This window comes from Maniola jurtina, chromosome 28, assembly GCF_905333055.1.
Source record: "Maniola jurtina chromosome 28, ilManJurt1.1, whole genome shotgun sequence".
Classification (NCBI taxonomy): domain Eukaryota; kingdom Metazoa; phylum Arthropoda; class Insecta; order Lepidoptera; family Nymphalidae; genus Maniola; species Maniola jurtina.
Window position 1 is genome coordinate 6,539,082 of NC_060056.1, and position 22,839 is coordinate 6,561,920.

The window sequence follows — 22,839 nt, forward strand, 5'->3', positions numbered from 1 at the left end:
CAACTAATCAGAAAGGCACATACTAATGCCCATTAAAATACATATAATATTTTATTTGCAATAAACTATAATAAAACAGCACCTGAATATACCAAAATAGTCAAAAACATTTTATTCTTTCAAGCATATTCTCGGCACAAGAAAATCACCATCACAATAATGAATCCAATAATCGTTATAGCTATTCCGGATAAGACTATGCACATAATGTTCCGCCCTACGAAACTATTTTCGCCGCGCAAAGGCGCCCTTATTCTGAAAGCAGGCTGACGGTGCATTTCTGGCTTCATGGTTGTTTTTTCCTTCTCATTAGTCATGTTGGGTTAATTTATATAATATGCTGAAAAATAAATAAATTGTTTGTAAATCTTCCCTGTATTTTATTCTTTGTCATAGTTTTAAGCAATAAAGTTGATTAAACAACATAAATAAATAAATAAAATGATCTACTTTGGTAGATAGAGCTGATTATTTAATTGCGGTTTTAATCCATACTAATAATAGGTATTATAAATGCAAAAGTGTGTGCCTGTCTGTGTAGTACCTAGATGCTTTTGACGATTCAAAAGTACTTGAAAAAGTCTAATTGAATAAAAATATTTAGAATTTTGTCTGTCTGCTACGTTTTTACGACTCAACCGCAGACCCGATTTTAATGTGGTACCTACAGAGTTAGCTTACATCCCGAGGACGGACACAGAATACTTTTTATTCCGGAACCGGACCGAAATCCTAGTTCCTACGGGATTCTTAAGGATCTATCCGTTTAACCGATTTATATGAATTTTGTTACAGAGATAGCTTGCGCCCTAGAAATTGACTTCCGTAACTTTTTATCCCGGAAAAGCAAAAAGTTCCCATGGGATAGAAAACCTAAATTAATGTAGACGGAGTTGTGGGAATCATCTAGTGATGAAATAATTTTACTATTGGAGCTCTTATTTCAGTATTTGGGGTATTTCGTCGCATAGTAGGATTTTTGCAGAGCCTATTATTCCGAATATACAACTTAATGAACAAACTGAAATCTGAAAACAACGTAGTTTAGATTTTAGATACTTTGGAGTTATATCGTTCCGATACTCGAGGATGTACAAAACAAGTGCATGTTATAGGTAAATACAGGTAATTTTTAAAATCTTACATGAGGATGGACTAGGAATTTAAATATTAACACAGTTAAAGCGATTGCTGTTCCACCTAAACCTAGGCCGATCAGAATAAGCCTAGGTCTGCGGTCTCTGTTGTTTAGTTGGTCTATGGGTGTCCTAGTATGTGTTTCTCGTATTGTATTTTTGATACATCTAAAATTTAAAATTATATTTTTTAACAAGTGACCACCCGCACCTCAGATTTGTGAAAATATAAATCCTCTATCCCGTGGGAATTTCAGAAAAATCTAATCTTACTTTTTGTCTAGGTACAATTATAATATTACAAAGGAAACTTCTGTGCGAAACTTTAAGAAACTTTTGTGCAAAAGTTTGGTCTGGACATTGGTTGGACACTAAGTCAGGACTTTTCTTTTGATATTACACTGGCGATCCACCCTGGCTTCGCAAGGGTAGCTTTAGTTTTTGATAAACCCAAACTTCGAATTTATGTGGCATCGTATTGGAACGCTAAAATATCACTTAGCTATACGTCTTTGACTGGCGTACATAGCCGAAGCGTTCCATCTCACAAGAAGCAATTTAGAAATCATAAGTAACCAATTGCCCTTGACTCTTAAGTTACCCATATTGACCGAAAGTTATTATTACGAGAACAAAAAAAAAACATTGTGGTCTATGGAATTTGCTGTCTTTACGCGGCACTTTTAAATAGGTAGGCACGTATTTTTTCACTAAAATAGTAAAACAACAACGTAGGAACCTATGAGTTTTATGTACAAAGCAAATTATTTAATCACTGAAACACGTTTACTAAGTACTTGGTATTTTTATATGAACTTTGTTATGTATTTTAATAGTTTCCTTCAAGTAGGTACATACTTAAACTATACCTTAATACTTACACGCTGGGTTTTTGGTCCTTGTTTTGCGTCTCAGTCATCTATATTTATTTTATGACATCATTACAGAACTTAAATTAGCTTATACTGTGCGAGAAATACATTGTTTTCCTTTTAATGTCAGATTTGGCATCTTACTACTTTGAATTTGAAGTTCAAAAACAACAGACTAAGACAAAACTTGCTTTTGCATTTTGTTTTGTGTTTAAAAAGTTCCAACTTCCGTATCATATTCTTAATATAACGCATTGGAATTGTGATCTCAGTGCAGTTTACATATTTCTGTGACTGAAAGGTATTTATAAGAACAGTTATTTACCTACCAGGATATACAACAACACTACCACACTGCGCGCCGTCGGAAAACAGCTTCTACTGAAAATAGCACACTTTGACTTGACTTTGCTCAGACCTAAGACTGTTAAAACGAGACAGCGTTATATCACTCGCATGGATCTGTCTCGTTTTAACTGAAACTTAAGTCTAAGCAAAGTCAAAGGATTTCAACCTGAGATTTAGGGAGAGATTTATAAAACGCACTCTGACTTTGCTTAGACTTAAGACAGAGTTAAAACGAGACAGATGTATTCCTCACATAAATTTGTCTCGTTTTAACTGAAACTCAAAAGTCTAAGGAAGGTCAAAGTGCACTCTATGGATTTCAACCTGAGATGTAAGGAGAGATTTATAAAGCGCACTCCGACTTCGCTTAGACTTAAGACAGGGTTAAAACGAGACAGATGTATATCCTCATATAACTCTGTCTCGTTTCAACTGAAACTTAAGTCCACTAAGTGTAAACAAAGTCAAAGTGCGCTCTATAGATCTCAGCCTTAGACAGGGAATGGTACCGATTCTGATGGCAACTAAATTTTAGAGCGTTCGCATCTCTTTCTTACCAATGTAATAAGAAAAGGACAAATAAACTTATTTTAATTTAAAACTGTCAAACCTTGTGACTTTAGGCGCCAGTCTTGCAGTGCTTAAAACATAGCACTAAAATTTTAAGTTGTTCGTTAAAAAATCATTTTCTATTAGACCTTTGCTAGCAATATTAAAAAGATGTAGATACATTTTAGTTTAGAGAAAAACCATCAGAATCAACACCAAAGCTTTGTCTTTAAAATATTAAAAAAAACACGATTAAAATCATAAGAAATTTATTATGCATAATATACAAACAATTACTAAGTAACTAGGTATTTATTTATAAAAGCTTCCAAGGCACTATCAGGCTGACTATAGAGCACACTTTGACTTTGCTTAGACTTAAGTTTCAGTTAAAACGAGACAGATTTATGCGAGCGGTATAACACTGTCTCGTTTTAACAGTGTCTTAAGTTTGAGCAAAGTCAAAGTGCGCTCTATAGGTCTCAGCCTAACACTTACAATACATTTTATTAAATATTATGCCTTCATAGCTGCTACTACTGTCAGCAAAGGTAAGTGGTAACTAAAGTAAAATAAGTGATTGCCTGGTGGGTGGCTTCGGCCGTGGCTAGTTACCACCCTACCGAAGTCGTGCCGCCAAGCGATTTAGCTTTCTGTTAAAAACCGATCACGGTTATGAGTTTAATGAAACTTACCCGTACCCCAAACATAGCCCGCCATAACATACCATCTTAGACTGCATCACCACTTACCACCAGATGAGATCACAGTTACGGGCTAGCTTGTATTGGTATCATGCCGTGTAATAACCGATCAGGGGTATGAGTTTAATGAAACTGCCGTACCCTTTCCAAGTTACCTCGCTACCTTAGACTGCATCATCACTTACAACCAGGTGAGATCATAGTTAAGGGCTAGCTTGTATTGGAATTTAAAAAAAAAGTTAATGTTTCCCTCACGCAATTGAATTAGCATAAAATTTATAAAGAAATAACAAAATAATAGCTATGGCAGTTCCCTTACAACAATAAATTAGAACATAAAAATACTGAAAATTACATAAAATCTCAAAGTCTCCTTTTTAGAACATATAAATAATAGTAATTATATTTATGTAATCTTGCAAGTATCATTCGGCTCATCGCACTTCGGAGATTTGCTTTGGGATTCGTCTGTCTGTGGAAATAAACATTTCATTATCACACTAATCACACTAATAGTAAAAGACGAAAGTTTGTGTGTATAATTATGTGTGTGTATGCTTGTTACTCCTTCACGCAAAAACTACTGGACAGATTGGGCTGAAATTTAGAATGGACATAGATTATACCTTGGATTAGCACAAAGGCTACTTTTTATCTCGGAAAATCAAAGATTTCTCACGGGATTTTTAAAAACCTACATCCACGCGGACGAAGTCGCGGGCATCCTCTAGTATAGTATAAAATTGTTTTTCCGTCACTCGGCGTATTTTAATTTTATACTATATTTATATTTATGAACTCAGAATTTTTTCCTCTTTCACTTGATACAATAGGTAAGGCAAAAATTTGGAGACCCCAACTTTTTTGGATCAGGTCGTATTTTTCCTATAAAATGTAGCCTATGCCACCCGGACCATAATGGCGTATCGATTGACACCTCATTCATCAAAATCGGTTCAGTAGTTTAGGCACTACGGTGGAACATACATAAATACAAACCTACATATATACACACATACGTAGACTGCTAAAATCATAACTCTTCATTTGGTTTTGCCGTAGTCGGGTAAAAATATGAATTTAGAAATTTTAAACCTTTTTTTTTTAACTGTAGGTATGCTTACCGTGTCTTTGTCCAAGTAAGGCACAGGCCTCCGCAAAAGCCTCGCTAGGGCTCCGCGTTTGTCTTGACGCTTGCTTTTGACTTCAGGTGGTGACTGAAATAATAGGTAAAACTAGTATTTATGAAAAAACTAAATCAAAAGAAAATAAAAAAATTCACATTTCAAAATGGCGCTATTCAGCCATCATATTAGTTTTTTTTTTCAAAAAAATTACAGCCACTACACAATACAATACAATTTCGAATTAGAAACGAGGAGGCAAATCGCTTCGTACGTATCCATGGGATTTCGACTACGTACGTGTGCAGACCTTGATGATTGATGAATGGGAAATGGGTCATTTACAAGGAACCAAAACTTTAATTAGCTATAATCCGCTAAACCAGACGAATCTGCATGGTGCAACATGCAGCGTGCGATGCGCACCGCCCGCCCTCCCACTGCTAAACATACAAGAAAAGCTAGCCACCAAGCAAGTAATACGCACCACCACCACCACCACACAAACCCCAGAATATTTTGCCTTACAAAAATTATGTTATCTATACTAATAAATAAAATTGAAGTGTCTGTCTGTAAATTCGAAATAACTACCTCATATTAGGCTCATATGGTTATTTCAATGGTACCATAACTGAATCAAACTTTTTTAAAATTTTTGTCTGTCTGTCTGTCTGTTTGAAAGGGCTAATCTTCGGAACGGTTGAACCGATTTTGACGGGATTTTCACAGACGAGTAGAGAATTTTGTAAATATATTGAGGAGGCTACTGTAAGGATACCTATTTCCTTAAATTCTTCTCGGAGGGAATCGCGTGGTTTTAAGTTATAAATTGCGCGTATTGCCCTTTTTAACCCCCGACCCAAAAAGAGGGGTGTTATAAGTTTGACGTGTGTATCTGTGTATCTGTGTGTCTGTGTATCTGTGTATCTGTCTGTGGCATCGTAGCGCCTAAACGAATGAACCGATTTTAATTTAGTTTTTTTTGTTTGAAAGGTGGCTTGATCGAGAGTGTTCTTAGCTATAATCTGAAAAATTTGGTTCAGCCGTTTAAGAGTTATCAGCTCTTTTCTAGTTTTCATGTAGAAAAGAAGGTTAGATAACCGTTAGGTTCATAATATTATGTCAATTGACAAATGTCAAGCTGTCAAGATGGACGTTGCCTAAATACATAATTATTTATTTGAAAATGATGTTTTGGAAAACTCAGATACTTTGGATCGTCGGGGGTGTTATAAATTTTTAATTTACACTTGTTTGTATTACAAGGTATGGTAAGGTGTCTTACTCCGTTAGTTGGTGGTGTTCCCGTGACGTCAGCGCCACTGGTGTCGGTGTCCATGCGGGCGTCGGTGTTGCGCTCAGCGCGTCTATTCTGATCTACGTACGTCTCTGCTGAAATTGAGGGATTAAACTAAAGCATACTACTCTACTCCAGATAGACCGATAAAATTCAGTCACTGCGCAAGTTCAACTAACATCAGCTGTAGGCAACATGAAAAACCGGTCAAGTGTGAGTCAGACTCGCGCACCGAGGGTTCCGTATTCGGGAATTTTATCTACATTTTGCATGATAAATCAAAAACTATTATGCATAAAAATCTCTTTTAGAATGTACAAGTAATGCCTTTTCATATGATACTCCACTTGGTATAGGTATCTTACTTTGAAAATTGTAAATACTATTATTTATTTGTTCATGAACACAATTTTTTTTTTATGTAAGTAACCACCAATTCACGGTTTTCAGATTTTTCCTTTACTTGTGCTAAGACCTACTTACCTGCCAAGTTTATGATTCTAGGTCAACGGGAAGTACCCTATAGGTTTTCTTGACAGACACGACAGACGGACAGATAGACAGACAACGAGATGATCTTATAAAGGTTTCTTTTTTCCTTTTCTATTCTAGTCTGAATACTCACTACTGTGTGTGATATTGCTCGCAGGTAGTGCTGTGGGTTGCGTGTGCGGTTGGTGCTGTGGGTTGTGTACACTGCTGGTGTTGCAAGGAGTGGGACTGCTTTGACCCTTCACTATCCGCTTGATCTCCTCCGCCCGGTCCATGTATCTGATCATGTCAATATACCTTGTATAATATATGTAACTGTATTTAATATAACATACTAAATATAATATAACATAACTAATGAATATAATTACATAATTATAATATAACTTACTAACACACACACACACACACAAACGCGCGCGCGCTCGCGTCACAATAGCAGCGGGGTGGGTTGGACGCAAGCCACCAGTGACCAGGGCTCCAGAGTGAGGAACCTCCTCACAATGCGTGCCGTCTCAAGAACCACTGCCTTCTGTATCTTACCCTTTTTTTTTTTAAAGAATATTAGCCATGTTAAAATGACTAATATTCCCCTTTCCTCTCCAACTAAGCGTCAGGCTTGTGCTAGGAGTAGGTACGACAATAGTGCAACGGGCGGGGTTTGAACCGCCGACCTTTCGGTTTTCAGTCCACTCCTTTACCGGTTGAGCTATTGAGGCTTTTTTTGATCTAACAGCTAAGCAATAGTTTCTTAAGATGTCGGTTGAAACTTTATATACTATTCTTTATAGTTAGACTATTATTACACCTCAAAGACCGACCGACCGTAAAGAATGACCGACATAGCTCAAAGAATTAGCCGGCTGAAGCGGCAGTGGGCACGTCTGCCGCAGAACTGATGGCAGCTGGGGCAGACGTGTTCTGGAGTGGAGACCGCGTATCAGCAAGCGCAGTGTGGGACCTCCAATCCGCTGGACTGATGACCTTAAGAGGATAGCGGGGAGCGGGTGGATGAGGAAGGCGGAGGACCGTGTGTGGTGGCGCGCTCTCGGGAAGGCCTATGTCCAACAGTGGACGCAAACAGGCTGCTTAATTGATTGAGAGTATTAATAATGTTATTTTTGCTTTGATTAGTGTAATAAGTAAGTAAATACATGTCTTACTGTCTCAGTTTGGCCGCCAGCGCGCTCCGCCGCACCGCGTCGCTCTCCGCTCCCACGGCCGGCACCTGGCCCAGAGGGGAACTTACTTGCAACACTACATACATTACTAAGTACTAACAGAGGTTTCGATTACAACCTATACTAATATTAAAAATACGAAAGTGTGTCCGTCTGTCTGCTATCTTTTCACGGCCTGGCACTCAAACCGATTTTGATGAAATTTGGTACAGGCTTGGCTTACATCCCGGGAAAGGACAGGAAAATCTCGGAAAATCAAAGAGTTCCCACGGGGTTGTTAAGGGGCCCATCCATTTAACTGATTTATATGAAAGGTTCAGAGGTAGCTTGCATCCCGGTTTACATAGGCACCTTTTTAGCTCGGAAAATCAAAGAGGGAGGAATTTAAAAAACCTAAATCCACGCGGACGAAGTCGCGGGCATTTTTCTTGTAGATAATAATCTCTACATAGTTAAAGTCGCTTTTGTATTGTTCTTGTTCGTCGTAACACTCTTGACAGAGCGGTCGTGGTCATCACGAAGCGACGTTTTTGCGGGCAGATATTGTACACGGCGTAACTAGAGTGCTAGCAAAAACTAAGACAAATGATAGCAACTAATTACTTATAAGTGATAACATACCATAAAAGGAACTCCAAAAAAATAATAATTAAGAAATGCTGTATTTTTTAAAAGTTCACAATATATTGCAAATAAAACATCTGACTGATATTAGAGGTCAACGAACGTTCCGTAAATAGGTCATTCGAAGCCAATGCCGCGTTGAACAATTACAATTTACTGGACAACAAGTGTGAATTAAAAATTTATAACACCCCCCACAAGTGAAGGTTACAATAACTAGAAAAGAGCTGATAACTTTCAAACGGCTGAACCGATTTTCTTGGATTAAAGCTAAGAACACTCTCAATCAAGCCGCCTTTCAAACAAAAAACTAAATTAAAATCGGTTCATTAGTTTAGGAGCTACGATGCCACAGACAGATACACACGTCAAACTTATAACATGCCTCTTTTTGGGTCGGGGGTTAAAAAGTATATAGCCCGGATAAAGTGAGGGCGGGACGCTAGTGTTGTGTACAGTGTTCTCACCAAATAGCGCAAGCTGTCGCTGTAAGCGGTCAATGCTTCAGGTAACCTTCCAGCGCACTCCAGCTCGATGGCCAGCTTGATCAGCGCCACCGCCTGCAACCGGTTCCCCTGATAACTGGTATCACTAACCAACATTGACTTATAATAGTAGGTGTAGACGAGGACTCAAACAAAATGACACTGCTCAAGTGGCCTGGTTCCAAAGCAATAAGTCTGAAAATTGGAGTAATTTAAAATAAGCATATGGGCTGTTAATTTTCGGGCCGCATTCGAGGCTTATTTCATTTCTCGAACATTTTAATTCAATGCTAGTCAAAGAAGACATGGATATCATTTATTTGCTACGGAGATAGCTTGTATCCCAGAGTACACATATTATAGAGTAGATATTTACACAACAAAATAATCAGATAGTTGCCTACGCGCCATGTTTTTTACGCGCGAATTATGAGCGAGATAGCACGAATCTCCGTTGTTCTTGTGTTTCAAATCTTAACGTCAAGCAATAAGGTCTGTATTTCATTGCTGCAAACTGTACCTTATTGTAGTTCTCCTTGGAAGGCATGTGCTCTAGGTCCAGGTATTCGTGGTTGAAGAAGTCGTCGTACGATATCCGCTGCTCCGGGTCGTGTCGGAGCAGCCTCGTCAGCAGGTCGCGACAGCCGGGGGATATGGACGCGTTGGCTGGAATCTACATACAATACAATAGAATCACCATCATCGTGATTAACCCATTGCCGGCTCACTACAGAGCACGGGTCTCTTATCAGAATGAGAAGGATTTTGACCATAGTCTACCACGCTGGTCAAGTGTGGTTTGGCAGATAATAGAATATATTTTGTACTAGGGGATGCCCGCGACTTCGTCCGTTTATAAAGATCCCGTGGGAACTGTTTGATTTTCCGGGATAAAACCTACCTATATCCGTCCCCGGGATAATATAAGCTAGCACTGTACCAAATTTCTAAACCGGTTAAACTGTTGGGCCGTGAAAAGTTAGCAGACAGACAGACAGACAGCATTTATAATATTACAGTATGGATAGAAGCAGGCGTTACTTTGCGGAAGTCCATGGTATACAATGAATCACAAGCTTAATTTGCTAATATCCACTGGAAACGGCAAATTTGTATGGTACAACATGCACCACCCGCCCTCCTACTGCTAAGTATGCAGGAAAAGCCAGCCACCAAGCAAGCCCCAAGTACCACCACGCAACTCCACACAAATCCATCAGAACACACTCGACGCACGTTTCGCACCGACATCGGAGCATCCTCAGGAGATGTAGACCTTACAATACAATGAACTATTGCAAAGTAATGCAAATAAGTACAACACCAAAGAACCCATACATTACTAGTTGTTTTATGTCATTGTATTATCTGTCATCTGTCACTTTTTGCCTTCACTGTGTGCCATTGTATTGCGTTTGTAAAATCCATTTAAAATTATTATAATACTAGCTGACGCCGCGACTTCGTCCGCGTGGATTTAGGTTTTTCGAAATCCCGTGGGAACTCTTGGTTTTCCGGGATAAAAAGTAGCCTATGTGCTAATCCAGGATATTATCTATCTCCATTCCGAATTTCAGCCAAATCCGTCCAGTAGTTTTTGCGTGAAGGAGTAACAAACATACTCACACACACACACACACACAAACTTTCGCCTTTATAATACATATTAGTGTGATTAATTAGCAATTCCCTTGTTTTATTAACATAGTTCCAATACAAAGTGATTGCGCATTGTAAGGTCTATAATTATAGGTAATTGCTTGGTGGCTAGCTTGGTGGCTGGTTGATGATGATGACCTGTATGGGGGCGCGACGCTGGATCTTGTCGATGAGCTCGTTGAACGTGGCGGAGGAGTAGGGCGCGCGCCCGAACAGACACTCGTACATGATGACTCCTGCAACCAAACATAAGTATACATTAATTGCTCGCATTTAAAGCTGTGGCAAATGAAACAACCCTTTCAATTCACTCGATCGGAAAAGATTCCTTTTACCCTTTGAAATCTATGTGGAAAGTGGTTATTTTGCTCGCTAGCTTGCAAAGTACGAATTGAAATTCGAACGTGACGCACTGTTGAGATGAGGATATTTATTTATGAATTGCTGTGTACACTTATTAGGGGTCATTGCTTGGAGCCCGAATAATATTGTATATCAAATCTTTGAAAAGAGCAACCGCCGAGTTTCTTGCTGGTTCTTCTCGGTAGGAAAGGCATTCCGAACCAGTGGTAGACGATTCAAAAGAACTTTTAAAAGTCTAATCTAATTGAATAAAAATATTTTGAATTTGAAATTTGAATTTGATCTATTATTTTGATATTTAGACTTTTAAGAGTTACAACCTGTTTAGTGTGCCTTTTTCAATAAAATAAATCCATACTAATATTATAAATGCGAAAGTGTTTCTGTCTGTCTGTGTGTCTGTTTGTCTATCTGTCTGTCTGTCTGTCTGTCTGCTACCTTTTCACGGCCCAACAGTGTAACGGATTCTGACGGGTACAGGGTTAGATTATATCCCGGGGATGGACATAGGCTACTTTTTATCCCGGAAAATTAAAGAGTTCCCACGGGATTCCCAAAGACCCATCCATCTAACCGATTTGTATGAAAGGTACCGAATTAGCTTGCGTCCCTGTAATTGAAATAGGCAACTTTTTATCTCAGAAAATCATACAGTTCCCACGGGATCTTCAAAAACCTAAATCCACGCTGACGAAGTCGTGGGTATCCTCTAGTGAATAAATAAGGGGAGAAGGGGTGAGGTAGATGAGAGGGGAGGTGAGGGAAGGTACCCTTGGGTGGATAAGGTGTGGGATAGAAGCTCACCTACACTCCACAGGTCGACCCTGGCGTCGTGTTCCCCAAGTAACATCTCAGGCGCCATGTACAGCGGCGATCCGCGCACGTGGCGTGACGACTCCTCCGACATGTGCTGAGCGAACCTGTGTTGGATACAAGCAGGCATTACTTTGCCAAACTCCATCATTAGTATAACTGTAATATGTAGATTGTATTAAAGAAGCAGGCGTTATTTTGCGGAAATCCATGATATACAATTAATATTAGACTTGCCTTTACCAAAGTTTAAAAAATCCATTAAAAGTATGCTCCTGGCAAAAGCATATTACACAATCGAAGATTATGTAAATGATAAAAAAGCATGGATTTGACTCGCTCCAGCAATGCGCGGGACTGCAATTGCTTGTATAGTATAGAATATTATTGTAAATTGAACAATTGAAAAGAGCAACCGCCGAGTTTCTTGCTGGTTCTTCTCGGTAGGAACTTTCCGAACCAGTGGTAAATTATTTGACGATTCAAAAGCACTTGTAAAAGTTTATTTGAATAAAAATCTATTCTATTCTATTCTATACAAGGAACCAAAAGCTTAATTTGCTATAATCCGCTAAACTAACGAAATCTGTATATTACGCAGCACCACACAAATTCCAACACCACTCGACGCGCGTTTCGCCCCGACACCGGAGAGAGAATTAAGATTTTGCAATCAGACATTGTAAGGTCTACATCTGAGGATGCTCCGGTGTCGGGGCGAAACGTGCTATGTGTGTTTTAAGCAATTAAATATCTTCCAAAAGTTAAGAGCTTACAGGATTTACTATTTTTAACCCCCGACCCAAAAAGAGGAGTGTTAAGTTTGACGTGCGTATCTGTGTATCTGTCTGTGGCATCGTAGCTCCTAAACTAATAAACCGATTTTAATTTAGTTTTTTGTTTGAAAGGTAGCTTTATTAAGAGTGTTCTTAGTTATAATCAAAAAAAGTCGGTTCAGCCGTTTGAAAGTTATCAGCTCTTTTCTAGTTACTGTAACCTTCACTTGTCGGGGGTGTTATAAATTTTTAATTTACACTTGTTTAAAACTGTTGTTTTAATGTCTCGGCCGAAATATCAATAAACAACATCGTTTAGTGTAAAGGACTCGGGCGGTAATAGCTTTATTTCCAGCCTGGACAGTAATGTAGTATTTTGTGTCTCACCCAAAATCCGCTACCTTGAGTATGTATTTCCCCTCAGATCCTTTGTGGAGCAGCAAATTGTGTGGTTTTAGATCCATGTGGACTACACCTGTGAAGACAACTTAATATCAAACACACTGTGGTTTCAAAGTCAAAGTCAAAATCATTTATTCAAAGTAGGTGCAATTGTACTCCTTTTGATGGTCGAAATTGTTAAATTTATAGGATACTAGCTGACGCCCGCGACTTCGTCTGCGTGGATGTAGGTTTTTAAAATTCCCGTGGGAACTCTTTGATTTTCCGGGATAAAAAGTAGCCTATGTGCTAATCCAGGGTATATTCTATCTCCATTCTAAATTTCAGCCCAATCCGTCCAGTAGTTTTTGCGTGAAGGAGTAACAAACATACACACACACACACATACAAACTTTCGCCTTTATAATATTATAAGTGGATAGTGGTGATAATAAATTATGTAACTTAAAACTAAAGCTACAACTACGACTAAGCTTTTTTAAATTCCCTTTTAGTAATTAAGTACTAACATAGTTTTTAAGTTTTTATTGTTACTAACACTGAATGGATTTTTGTTGTCCGGTTAATAAATAAATTGATTGATTGATTGATTTTTACATATAGGAGTATGTAATATGTTTAATTTAGATTTAATAGAATATGTAGATGATATTAAGAGCTAAGACCTATGTGATATATTTATGTTAGATGTACCATATTCTGGCAAAATAAATGGTTTTCATTATCTTTGTTGTATTTATTACTTGTATGCAATTTAATTTTGTGCAACCATCCCACGCTCTGGTCACTAAATCCGTACACCAAGTTTTGCCTGTAAGAGATTTCTATAGCAATAAGGCCCCCTTTGCACCATCTAGTATAGTTTCTTCTAATGTTTTCTGTATATATGTTTGTGTGTGCAATAAAGTCTTCCAAATAAATGACTATGATTATGACCAAGTGCGAGTCGGATTCGTGCATTGAGGGTTCCGTACTTTATAAGGATACCGTGTGTTATTACTTTGTTGCTTAAATTAACTTCAACTGCAAATCATCATCACCACTAATCCGTTACCAGCTCACTACTGAGAACGGGTCTCCTCTCAGAATGAGAACGGCTTTAATCTACCACGCTAGCAAAGTGAGAATTGGATTGGATCCTTATGAACTTAAAATATGTTATGTCATGTAATAGTTTCACAAACATTAAACTGCCAAGCCATACTTTTTTTTTTTAAATGTAGGGTTTGTAGAATCAGAGCTTGTTAGTAGAGTTATTTGTTATTTATTGGTATAAATGTGGTACAGCCAAGAGCGCTTAAGAGCTATATACTTTGGACTTGGGATAGCTCCCATGGTCAGCACAAATCTAAGCTCAGCTAGGGGCTTGGCTCTAATAGAGATCTCATAACTTTTTAACAGTGAAAACATTATGAACTTGTGAGTCTTGGCAATCTTTACATGAAATGTTTTTGGTGGGATTACCTTTTTCTCTTAAAAACTTTAATGCTGATGCCAATTGCTGAAGGAAATACAGCACCTGCAAGAAATTACTTAGTTCAGAATTTTTGAGAATTCAATATATATCATAATCATAATTTATTTTGAAAACCAGTACAGGATACTGGTTTTCAAAATAAATTATGATTATGATTATGGAAAATTACTTTAAGGTCCAGTGGTCACCCATTACCTTCTCTCACATTCTAATATTTTCAATGATTGTGCAATTTGTGAAAAAATCATTTCACTTTTAACAAATGTGACTCAGCCAAGTCCTAACAATAAAATTGCATTCATTTTAGACAAATTTTTATTGTAATATTAGTAGTATTTCATAGAGAAAAATTGCAAAAACATTCACTATTTTTAACAGACTACAACTAGTGTAAATTAAAAATTTATAACACCCCCGACAAGTGAAAGTTACAGTAACTAGAAAAGAGCTGATAACTTTCAAACGGCTGAACCGATTTTCTTGGATTATAGCTAAGAACACTCTCGATCAAGCCACCTTTCATTAGTTTAGGAGCTACGATGCCACAGACAGATACACAGATACAAACGTCAAACTTATAACACCCCTCTTTTTGGGTTGGGGGTTAAAAAAAGAAGCAGGTTCTCTATTTGAATGAATATATTTGGAGATAGAGAACAAAACTTTTTAATGGATAAGAGTAAGGATTAGTTTTGATTTTTTTTCATTCATTATCATTTTTCTCTATCAGAACTTAGGCTTAGTGAGAAACAGAAACCCAGAAAGAAAGAAGAAGTATGAGCCACTTACTTGCTTCTCTGGCACTCTCCCGTATCTGTGTATGTACTTGGACAAGTCTCCTCCACAGCAGTACTCCATTATTATATAGATGTTTCTGCAAAATCCATATCCATACATCACACTTCACACATATATTATAAAGGCGAAAGTTTGCGTGTATGTGTGTATGTGTGTGTGTGTATGTTTGTTACTCCTTCACGCAAAAACCACTGGACGGATTTGGCTGAAATTCGGTATGGAGATAGATAATATCCAGGATTAGCACATAGGCTACTTCTTATCCCGGAAAACCAAAGAGTTGCCACGGGATTTCGTAAAACAGAAATACACGCGGACGAAGTCGCGGGCGTCAGCTAGTAATTTATAAATGCTAAAGTGTGTCTGTCTGTCTATCTGCTACCTTTTCACGGCCCAACTGTTTAACCGATTTTGATGAAATATGGTTTACATCATAAGCTACTTTTTATCCTGGAAAATCAAAGTGTTCCCACGAGATTATTAAAGGCTCATCCATCTCTTCATCTCATAGTACTCTTTTAGTTAAATCAATAATTTAAAATGCTTAGCAAACTTGAAACTAACAGTGGACATTGATTTTAAGAATTTTAGGAAACCCTCTATATAATTATTCCAAAGAAACAATTTACTTTTGACCTACACATCATCCCAATTTAGTTACAGTTTCAGTAAAGATCTAAGTTGTCAAGATAAGGCTTAATAATTAAAATTTCATTATACTGGGCATCAGGTGAATATTTGACCTTTATAGGGTCCCATGGTGATTACCCGGGACCTCTAAATAGGAAACCAACATGTTAACCACTTGGCTATTCAAATTCAAAATATTTTTATTCAATTAGACTGTTACAAGTTCTTTTGAATCGTCAAAATCATCTACCACTGGTTCGGAATGCCTTTCCTACCGAGAAGAACCAGCAAGAAACTCGGCGGTTGCTCTTTTCAAAGATTTGATAAACAATACTATGCCATGTATAAAAGCAATTGAAGTCCCGCGCATTGCTGGAGCGAATTGCAGGTCAAATCACGCAGAACATAGATACATAAAAGTATGGATAGTACCTGTCATCCCAAGTGAATTCCTTCATGTGGACTATGTGTGGGTGTGTGAGAGTCTTCAACAATCTTATCTCTGTCACCAGGTTGTCTATGGCAGTGCCAGAGTGCTTGATGCGGGACTTGTCTATGCATTTTACTGCTACAGTCGTTCTGGCACCCACCTGAAGATTATAAAGAAGAATAAGCATTAAAAAGAGGACTTTGTCTGTGTTGGTGTTAGCTGGCGGGTGTGCTTTGCCTTTTTGGAGTGTTTTTTTTTTGTTAAAACTGACTGGAAAGCGCTCTAAGGGGGTGCCGTGCGTGTGTCGGCGAGCGCCAGCACAGACTGGGTCTATTCTTGTATAGTTCCCTAACTTGTTACAAATAACTACAAACTTGACGTTGGCTAATCTTTGTATAGCCAGAGGAGAGAGAAAAAAAGCATTAAAAAAATTATTACCTATTGTGCACAGGAGAAGCAAAGCTGTCCTCTGTCTCTCTCACTCATAATAGCAACAATATGTTTAGCTCATAGTTTTAATGAAAATCACTCGTTGATTTACTGAGTCTCACATTGTTTGACCAAATGCTTTTACAATTATAACTTAAGTTCTGTATAAATGTTAATAAATTTTACACTATTGAATAGAATGCTTATCCTAGATTGTTTTAGTAAATAAAACATTATTTTAATAGCAAAAATTAGGAAATTATTCTCACATTTATTTCAAGGACTTTTAAATACATCTATGACCTTATTTATGATTGAATATGCGATTAATGAAATTAAATTTAGATAAAATCTTCATAATTGAACTACTAAGTATAGTTTTTTTTTTAAATACAGTTAAAATCGCTTGTTAAAGGTCTAATAGTGTGTGTCTTTGTTAACCCCCGACCCAAACAGAGGGGTGTTATAAGTTTGACGTGTGTATTTGTCTGTGGCATCGTAGCTCCTAAACTAATAAACCGATTTTAATTTAGTTTTTTTTTGTTTGAAAGGTGGCTTGATCGAGAGTGTTCTTAGCTATAATCCAAGAAAATCGGCTCAGCCATTTGAAAGTTATCAGCTCTTTTCTAGTTACTGTAACCTTCACTTGTCGGGAGTGTTATTTTTTAATTTACACTTGTTTACCTTAGTATACGCTTTATAGACTGTTGAATAGCTGCCCGAACCGAGTTTCTCAGTGACTACATATCCTTCGATCTTTGGAAACGACATGTTTTACATTAAATGTTGCTTCATTGGCAGGAATTTAGTATTCTTGCGATAAAATCACGAATTTTAACGTAATTATGAAAGTGGAAACGTCAAATGTTTGTTATGACAGCTGACAGCTTTTGTGATATGAAGTATTGCCAGTTAGTTGCCAATATCACACATTTTGGTAGAAAATTAAATGCAAAACTAATAGTAATTGGCTCATCCTATAAAGGACTTCATCCGTCTCGTCTGAATTCATACTAGTTAATATTATAAATGCGAAAGTGTGTCTGTCTGTCTGCTACGTTTTCACGGCCCAAACACTGAACCGATTTTGTTGAAATTTGGTACCTACTTACCGACTTAGAATACATCCCGGGGAAGGACATAGGCTACTGTTATCCCAGAAAATCAACAAGTCATTTTAAAAGTTTTCAAAAAACCCAACTGCTGTTTGCGCTGCATTTTTTCAGCCCGCTTATTAAAGTGCATAAAATCCGCCATCTTGATTTTCTAAGAGTTTTATGTACCTACCCAGTACAATTTTATACACGGAACAGAAATTATACAATGACATTCGCGCTATCAAGACAAATCTAATGATGTATCATTAATTTATCAAAATCGTTTGGCCGAAATACAGTGTCATACAAAGTATAGATGGGTTTTTAGGAATCCCGCGGGAACTCCTTGATTTTTCGTTATAAAGATATAAGCCTATATACGTCACCAGGATATAAGCTAACCTTGTACTAAATTTCATCAGAATCGGTTAAACTGTTGGGCCGTAAAAAGGTAGTAGACAGACAGACTATAATATTAGTATGGATTTTTTATCGAAGACTGAACTTTAACTTTTCATCTATACATAACTATAATAAAATTGTAGAAAAGTGTCGGTACAATGGAAATATATAAAACAAAAAGTAGCAGAGGTTGTTATTATATCGATGCCGAACCCGAAATTGTAGTTAATTTTTTTTTGTCTGTTTGTCTGTGTGTTTGTGCACGCTAATATCAGAAATGGCTTATTCGATTTAGATACGGTTTTCACTAATATATTGTAGTTAGTAAGCTTCACTTAACATTTAGTGTTTATTTCATATCAATCGGGTCATAAATAAAAAAGTTATGTCAATTTAAAGAATCACGCTGCCCGAAAAGTCACTATTCCACGCGAACAAAGTCGCGGGCACAGCTAGTAATATAATAAGTACCTAATACTATAAAGTTAACATGTCAAGCTTATTATAAACTTGTTGTACGAGTGTATAAAGTCATGCATAGCACTACCTATTGTGTTCAAGAACTTAGCATGTTCTTAACAAACTATCTAGTTATCAGAGCTACTTATTTACTCAATGTATAATAATATCATAATATCATGAAACTTGCGAAACATACTTATCAGTTATCTTTTATGTCATAACTCATATTATTATGTAAATGCATTTTATGCTTGGTTGAATAACTTTATCGTAAAAGACGTCACTATAAAAAATCTTGTTTTCAAAAATCATCATATTCTTCAAGTGTAAATTAAAAATTTATAACACCCCCGACAAGTGAAGGTAACAGTAACTAGAAAAGAGCTGATAACTTTCAAACGGCTGAACCGATTTTCTTGGATTATAGCTAAGAACTTCCAAACAAAAAAAAATTAAATTAAAATCGGTTCATTAGTTTAGGAGCTACGATGCCACAGACAGATACACACGTCAAACTTATAATAACCCTCTTTTTGGGTCGGGGGTTAAAAATAACATCAATCCATCATCAACGAATAGAGCCACTGGTAAACATAGGTCTCTTGACCCTAGTGGGGGCTCTTCCAACGGACTAATGCTGCGCTTTCCCTTAGGTCGCCTTTCCAGCATCTTGGGACCCCAACGTTTAACGGGTTTTCCAACTATGTGCCCTGCCCATTGCCACTTCAGTTTCGCAACCCGTAGACATAACTGCACGCATTACGCGAACGTTCACGCCACGCAAGCGGTATGCCATGTCTTATAGTTCCATACATTACAACGCAATGCTACGCGCTATGTCTACGCGCGACGCGACGCATGCCTTCGTGGCCGGCGCTTTATTCTGGTTACTACGGATTATTTTTTTTACTCAGATACAAGTAAGCTCTTTCAAGAGCTGGTGATAAGTGATGATGCAGTCTAAGATGTAAAAGGGCTAATCTAGAAGGGGTATGGCACCCCTTTGGTTTCTACACGGCATCGGCATGTCCCGGGAGGCTTAATCTCTTGACGGCACGGCTTTGCTGGTACGATGGTAACTAGTCACGGCCGAAGCGTCCCACCAGACAAGACCTGTAGAAATTCGCGGTTTTCAGATTTATTCCTGTATTTGTGCTATAAGACCTACGTACCTGCCAAATTTCATGATTCTAGGACAACGGGAAGTACCCTATAGGTTTCTTGACAGACACGACGGACAGACGGACAACAAAGTGATCCTATAAGGGTTCCGTTTTTCCTTTTGAGGTACGGAACCCTAAAAATGCAAAAGTGTATATTTTGTTAGTTTGTCCTCTAAAGAGCAATGGATCGATGTGATTCTTTGCATGGATATAGTTGAAGACCAGATAATGTAGGCTACTTTTTTTCCGGAAAACCAAAGAGATCCCACGGGATTTCGAAAAAACTAAATCCACGCGGAAAAATTAGCTGAAAAGTTTTGAACTTTATCTTGTTTCTTTATGACATACGGAACCATAAAAACGCATTAAAAAGTACATAATGTAATAACATAATGACGCATATTTCGCAGCTAATAAATAATTTGGCGCGTTATCATCCGTCCCCAAACTGTTGCTGCATGCGAAAAGTTAAATTACATTACACCAACTTCGTTTTGCGCTTCTCATTAGTTAAAATGACTCTTATTACCAGGGAATAAGAGTGCTGTAGTGGTGAGTGGGTGGTATTGTTAAGTTGGTTTCACGCTAGGATGGGATGCTGCATTGTAATGCCGTGTTTCAGGGTTGTCGCTTGCCGGTAATAATGTGGGTGTAAGGTTAATTAAAATATTCTGGGTGAGTAAGGAGTTAGGGTGTGGGCAATGGTGACTTATTTTGTGTTGTTTATGGAAATTATTTTGAGGGCCGATTATTCAATCTCCAAAATAAAGTTTATTTAAGGAATAAAGACGTTTTGACAGTTTTTAGGTTTCCGTAGTAAATAAGGAACCTTCATAGTTTCGCCATGTCCATCTGTCTGTCCGTCCATCCGCGGTTATGATTTAGCGTAGGTATATTAATCACGCGGACAAAATGGAAATCTTGGAAAAATATTTTTGGGATACCTCCCCTACACGTAAACACGTTTTTTCTCGCAAAACTCTTTGATTGATAAAAAGTAGCTTATGTACTAATTCAGGATATAACCTATTTCTATTCCACAGCCAAATCCATCCAGTAGTTTTTGCGTGAAGGAGTAACAAACATACACACACACACACACACACAAACTTTCTCCTTTATAATAGTGTGAAAGTGTGATAGTGTGATACGCTACAGAATTCTAACAAGGTTATAGGTAAGTAAACTAAACTTTCCTGTTATCTAGTCTGAACTCTGGCCCACTACTGTTTAAAGGCCTCCTCCCAATTTCCAACAAATCTTTATTTTTAGGGCTCGGTACCTCAAATGGAAAAACGGAACCCTTATAGGATCACTTTGTTGTTTGTCTGTCTGTCAAGAAACCTATAGGGTACTTCCCGTTGACCTAGAATCATGAAGGTCCTATAGCACATGTACAGGAATAAATCTGAAAACCGCGAATTTGTGGTTGTGTGTGGAAGGTGTGGTGTGGTTGGAAAAAGTACCCGAGTACGGAACCCTCAGTGCGCGAGTCTGACCCGCACTTGGCCGGTTTTGTGTGAATATTTTGTCTGGTACTGTAACAGCTGAGTGTCAGCCCTGCACGACGCAGCCAATGGCAGTACGTGTGCGGTTCTTGCGGTGGGAGCTCGTACACGTCACTCTCACGCGTCACACTACACGTGCGATATTGTCTGACACGCGTGTCGCGTACGGAATAAGGACATTTCACGCGCGCGGATTTAAATGTTTAATGTGGCAACACCGGCCCTGTCTGCTACGCGATACAGATTATAAATAGATAAGTTACGAATAAAAAACCGGCCAAGTGCGAGTCGGATTCGCGCACTGAGGGATAATTTTTCCGACATTTTTCACGATAAATCAAAAACTGTTACGCATAAAAATAAATTAAAACCTGTTTTAGAATATACAGGTAAAGCCCTTTCATATGATACCCCACTTGGTATAGTTATTTTACTTTGAATATTGAAACACTTTTTCTTTTAACTTTTTGATGTAACCACAAATTCGTGATTATCAGATTCATTCTTTAGTTGTGCTATAAGACCTACCCACCTACCGCATGATTCTACGTCAACGGGAAGTACCCTATAGGTTTCTTGACAGACACGACGGACAGACAGGCAGACAACAAAGTGATCCTATAAGGGTTCCGTTTTTCCTTTTGAGGTACGGAACCCTAAAAAGGGCGATGATAGCCTAGTGGTTAGAACGTTACGAACGTTACGTTAACGACCCACTAGTTAGGGGTCCAGGGTTTATTTATTTATTTTTTATTTATTTATTAAGGAACGCTAACAATATACATATTTAACATTTTATATATACTAACTTACAAACTATTACATTACCGATATGTATATCAATAACTAGCGTCCACAACATTTATATAATATAACAGGGTTCGATCTAAATCGTTGTTTACCCGACTACGGCAGAGCCAAAAGGAAGGGTTATGATTTTAGCAGTGTATGTATATGTATGTATGTATATGTATGTATATGTATGTATGTATGTAGGTTAGTATCAGATTCCGTTCAACGAAAGGCTGTTGGGGGCTTCGGCCGTGGTTAGTTACCATTCTACCAGCAAAGGCGTGCCTCCAAGCGATTTAGCGTTCCGAAACGAGTGAAAAACTAACACAAAAAGTCTTAAACGCCAGGCAAGTGGCGTCGCTTACGCGTTTCTGAAGGTTTCTGCGTTTTAAGTGAACTATGGAAAAACGGATTATAGTATTACCAGTATAACGTACATTAATGTCTGTATTTATGCCAACTGAATAGCTATTAAAGCGCACAGCGCACACATTCTTATGCCCGGTTTACATTGTACGAGCTAGCGTGCGAGCTGGCCTGGCCAGTAGCTGTAGTGCAGCAACTTGCACGTATTGGACGTATCACACGAGGCTTGCACTTGCGGACAGCCTATCGCATCGGATTAATTAACCCCGACCCAAAAAGAGGGGTGTTATAAGTTTGACGTGTGTGTGTATCTGTGTGTGGCATCGTAGCTCCTAAACTAATGAACCGATTTTAATTTAGTCTTTTTTTGTTTTAAAGGTGGCTTGATCAGGAGTGTTCTTAGCTATAATCCAAGAAAATCGGTTCAGCCGTTTGAAAGTTATCAGCTCTTTTCTTC

At 38.0% G+C, this 22,839-nt stretch overlaps 1 protein-coding gene and 1 long non-coding RNA gene across 2 annotated transcripts; both read right to left on the bottom strand.

Moving 5' to 3' along the window:
- Positions 1 to 85: 85 nt before the first annotated feature.
- On the bottom strand, positions 86 to 2,139 carry LOC123879379. The gene is made up of 2 exons (XR_006798989.1): positions 2,018 to 2,139; positions 86 to 340 (listed from the first exon to the last, which is right to left on the bottom strand). It is a non-coding gene; the product is annotated as an uncharacterized LOC123879379 (long non-coding RNA).
- A 1,024-nt stretch (positions 2,140 to 3,163) lies between these two features.
- On the bottom strand, positions 3,164 to 17,444 carry LOC123879355 (serine/threonine-protein kinase ULK3-like). Its single transcript, XM_045927020.1, has 14 exons — positions 17,277 to 17,444; positions 16,166 to 16,323; positions 15,095 to 15,179; positions 14,293 to 14,347; positions 12,814 to 12,901; positions 11,642 to 11,757; positions 10,613 to 10,710; positions 9,336 to 9,488; positions 8,798 to 8,890; positions 7,689 to 7,753; positions 6,659 to 6,804; positions 6,022 to 6,128; positions 4,734 to 4,826; positions 3,164 to 4,081 (listed from the first exon to the last, which is right to left on the bottom strand). Exons 1-14 carry the CDS (start codon positions 17,361 to 17,363, stop codon positions 4,016 to 4,018), a joined length of 1,410 nt encoding a protein of 469 aa, XP_045782976.1. The 5' UTR covers positions 17,364 to 17,444; the 3' UTR covers positions 3,164 to 4,015.
- Between the last annotated feature and the right edge of the window lie 5,395 nt (positions 17,445 to 22,839).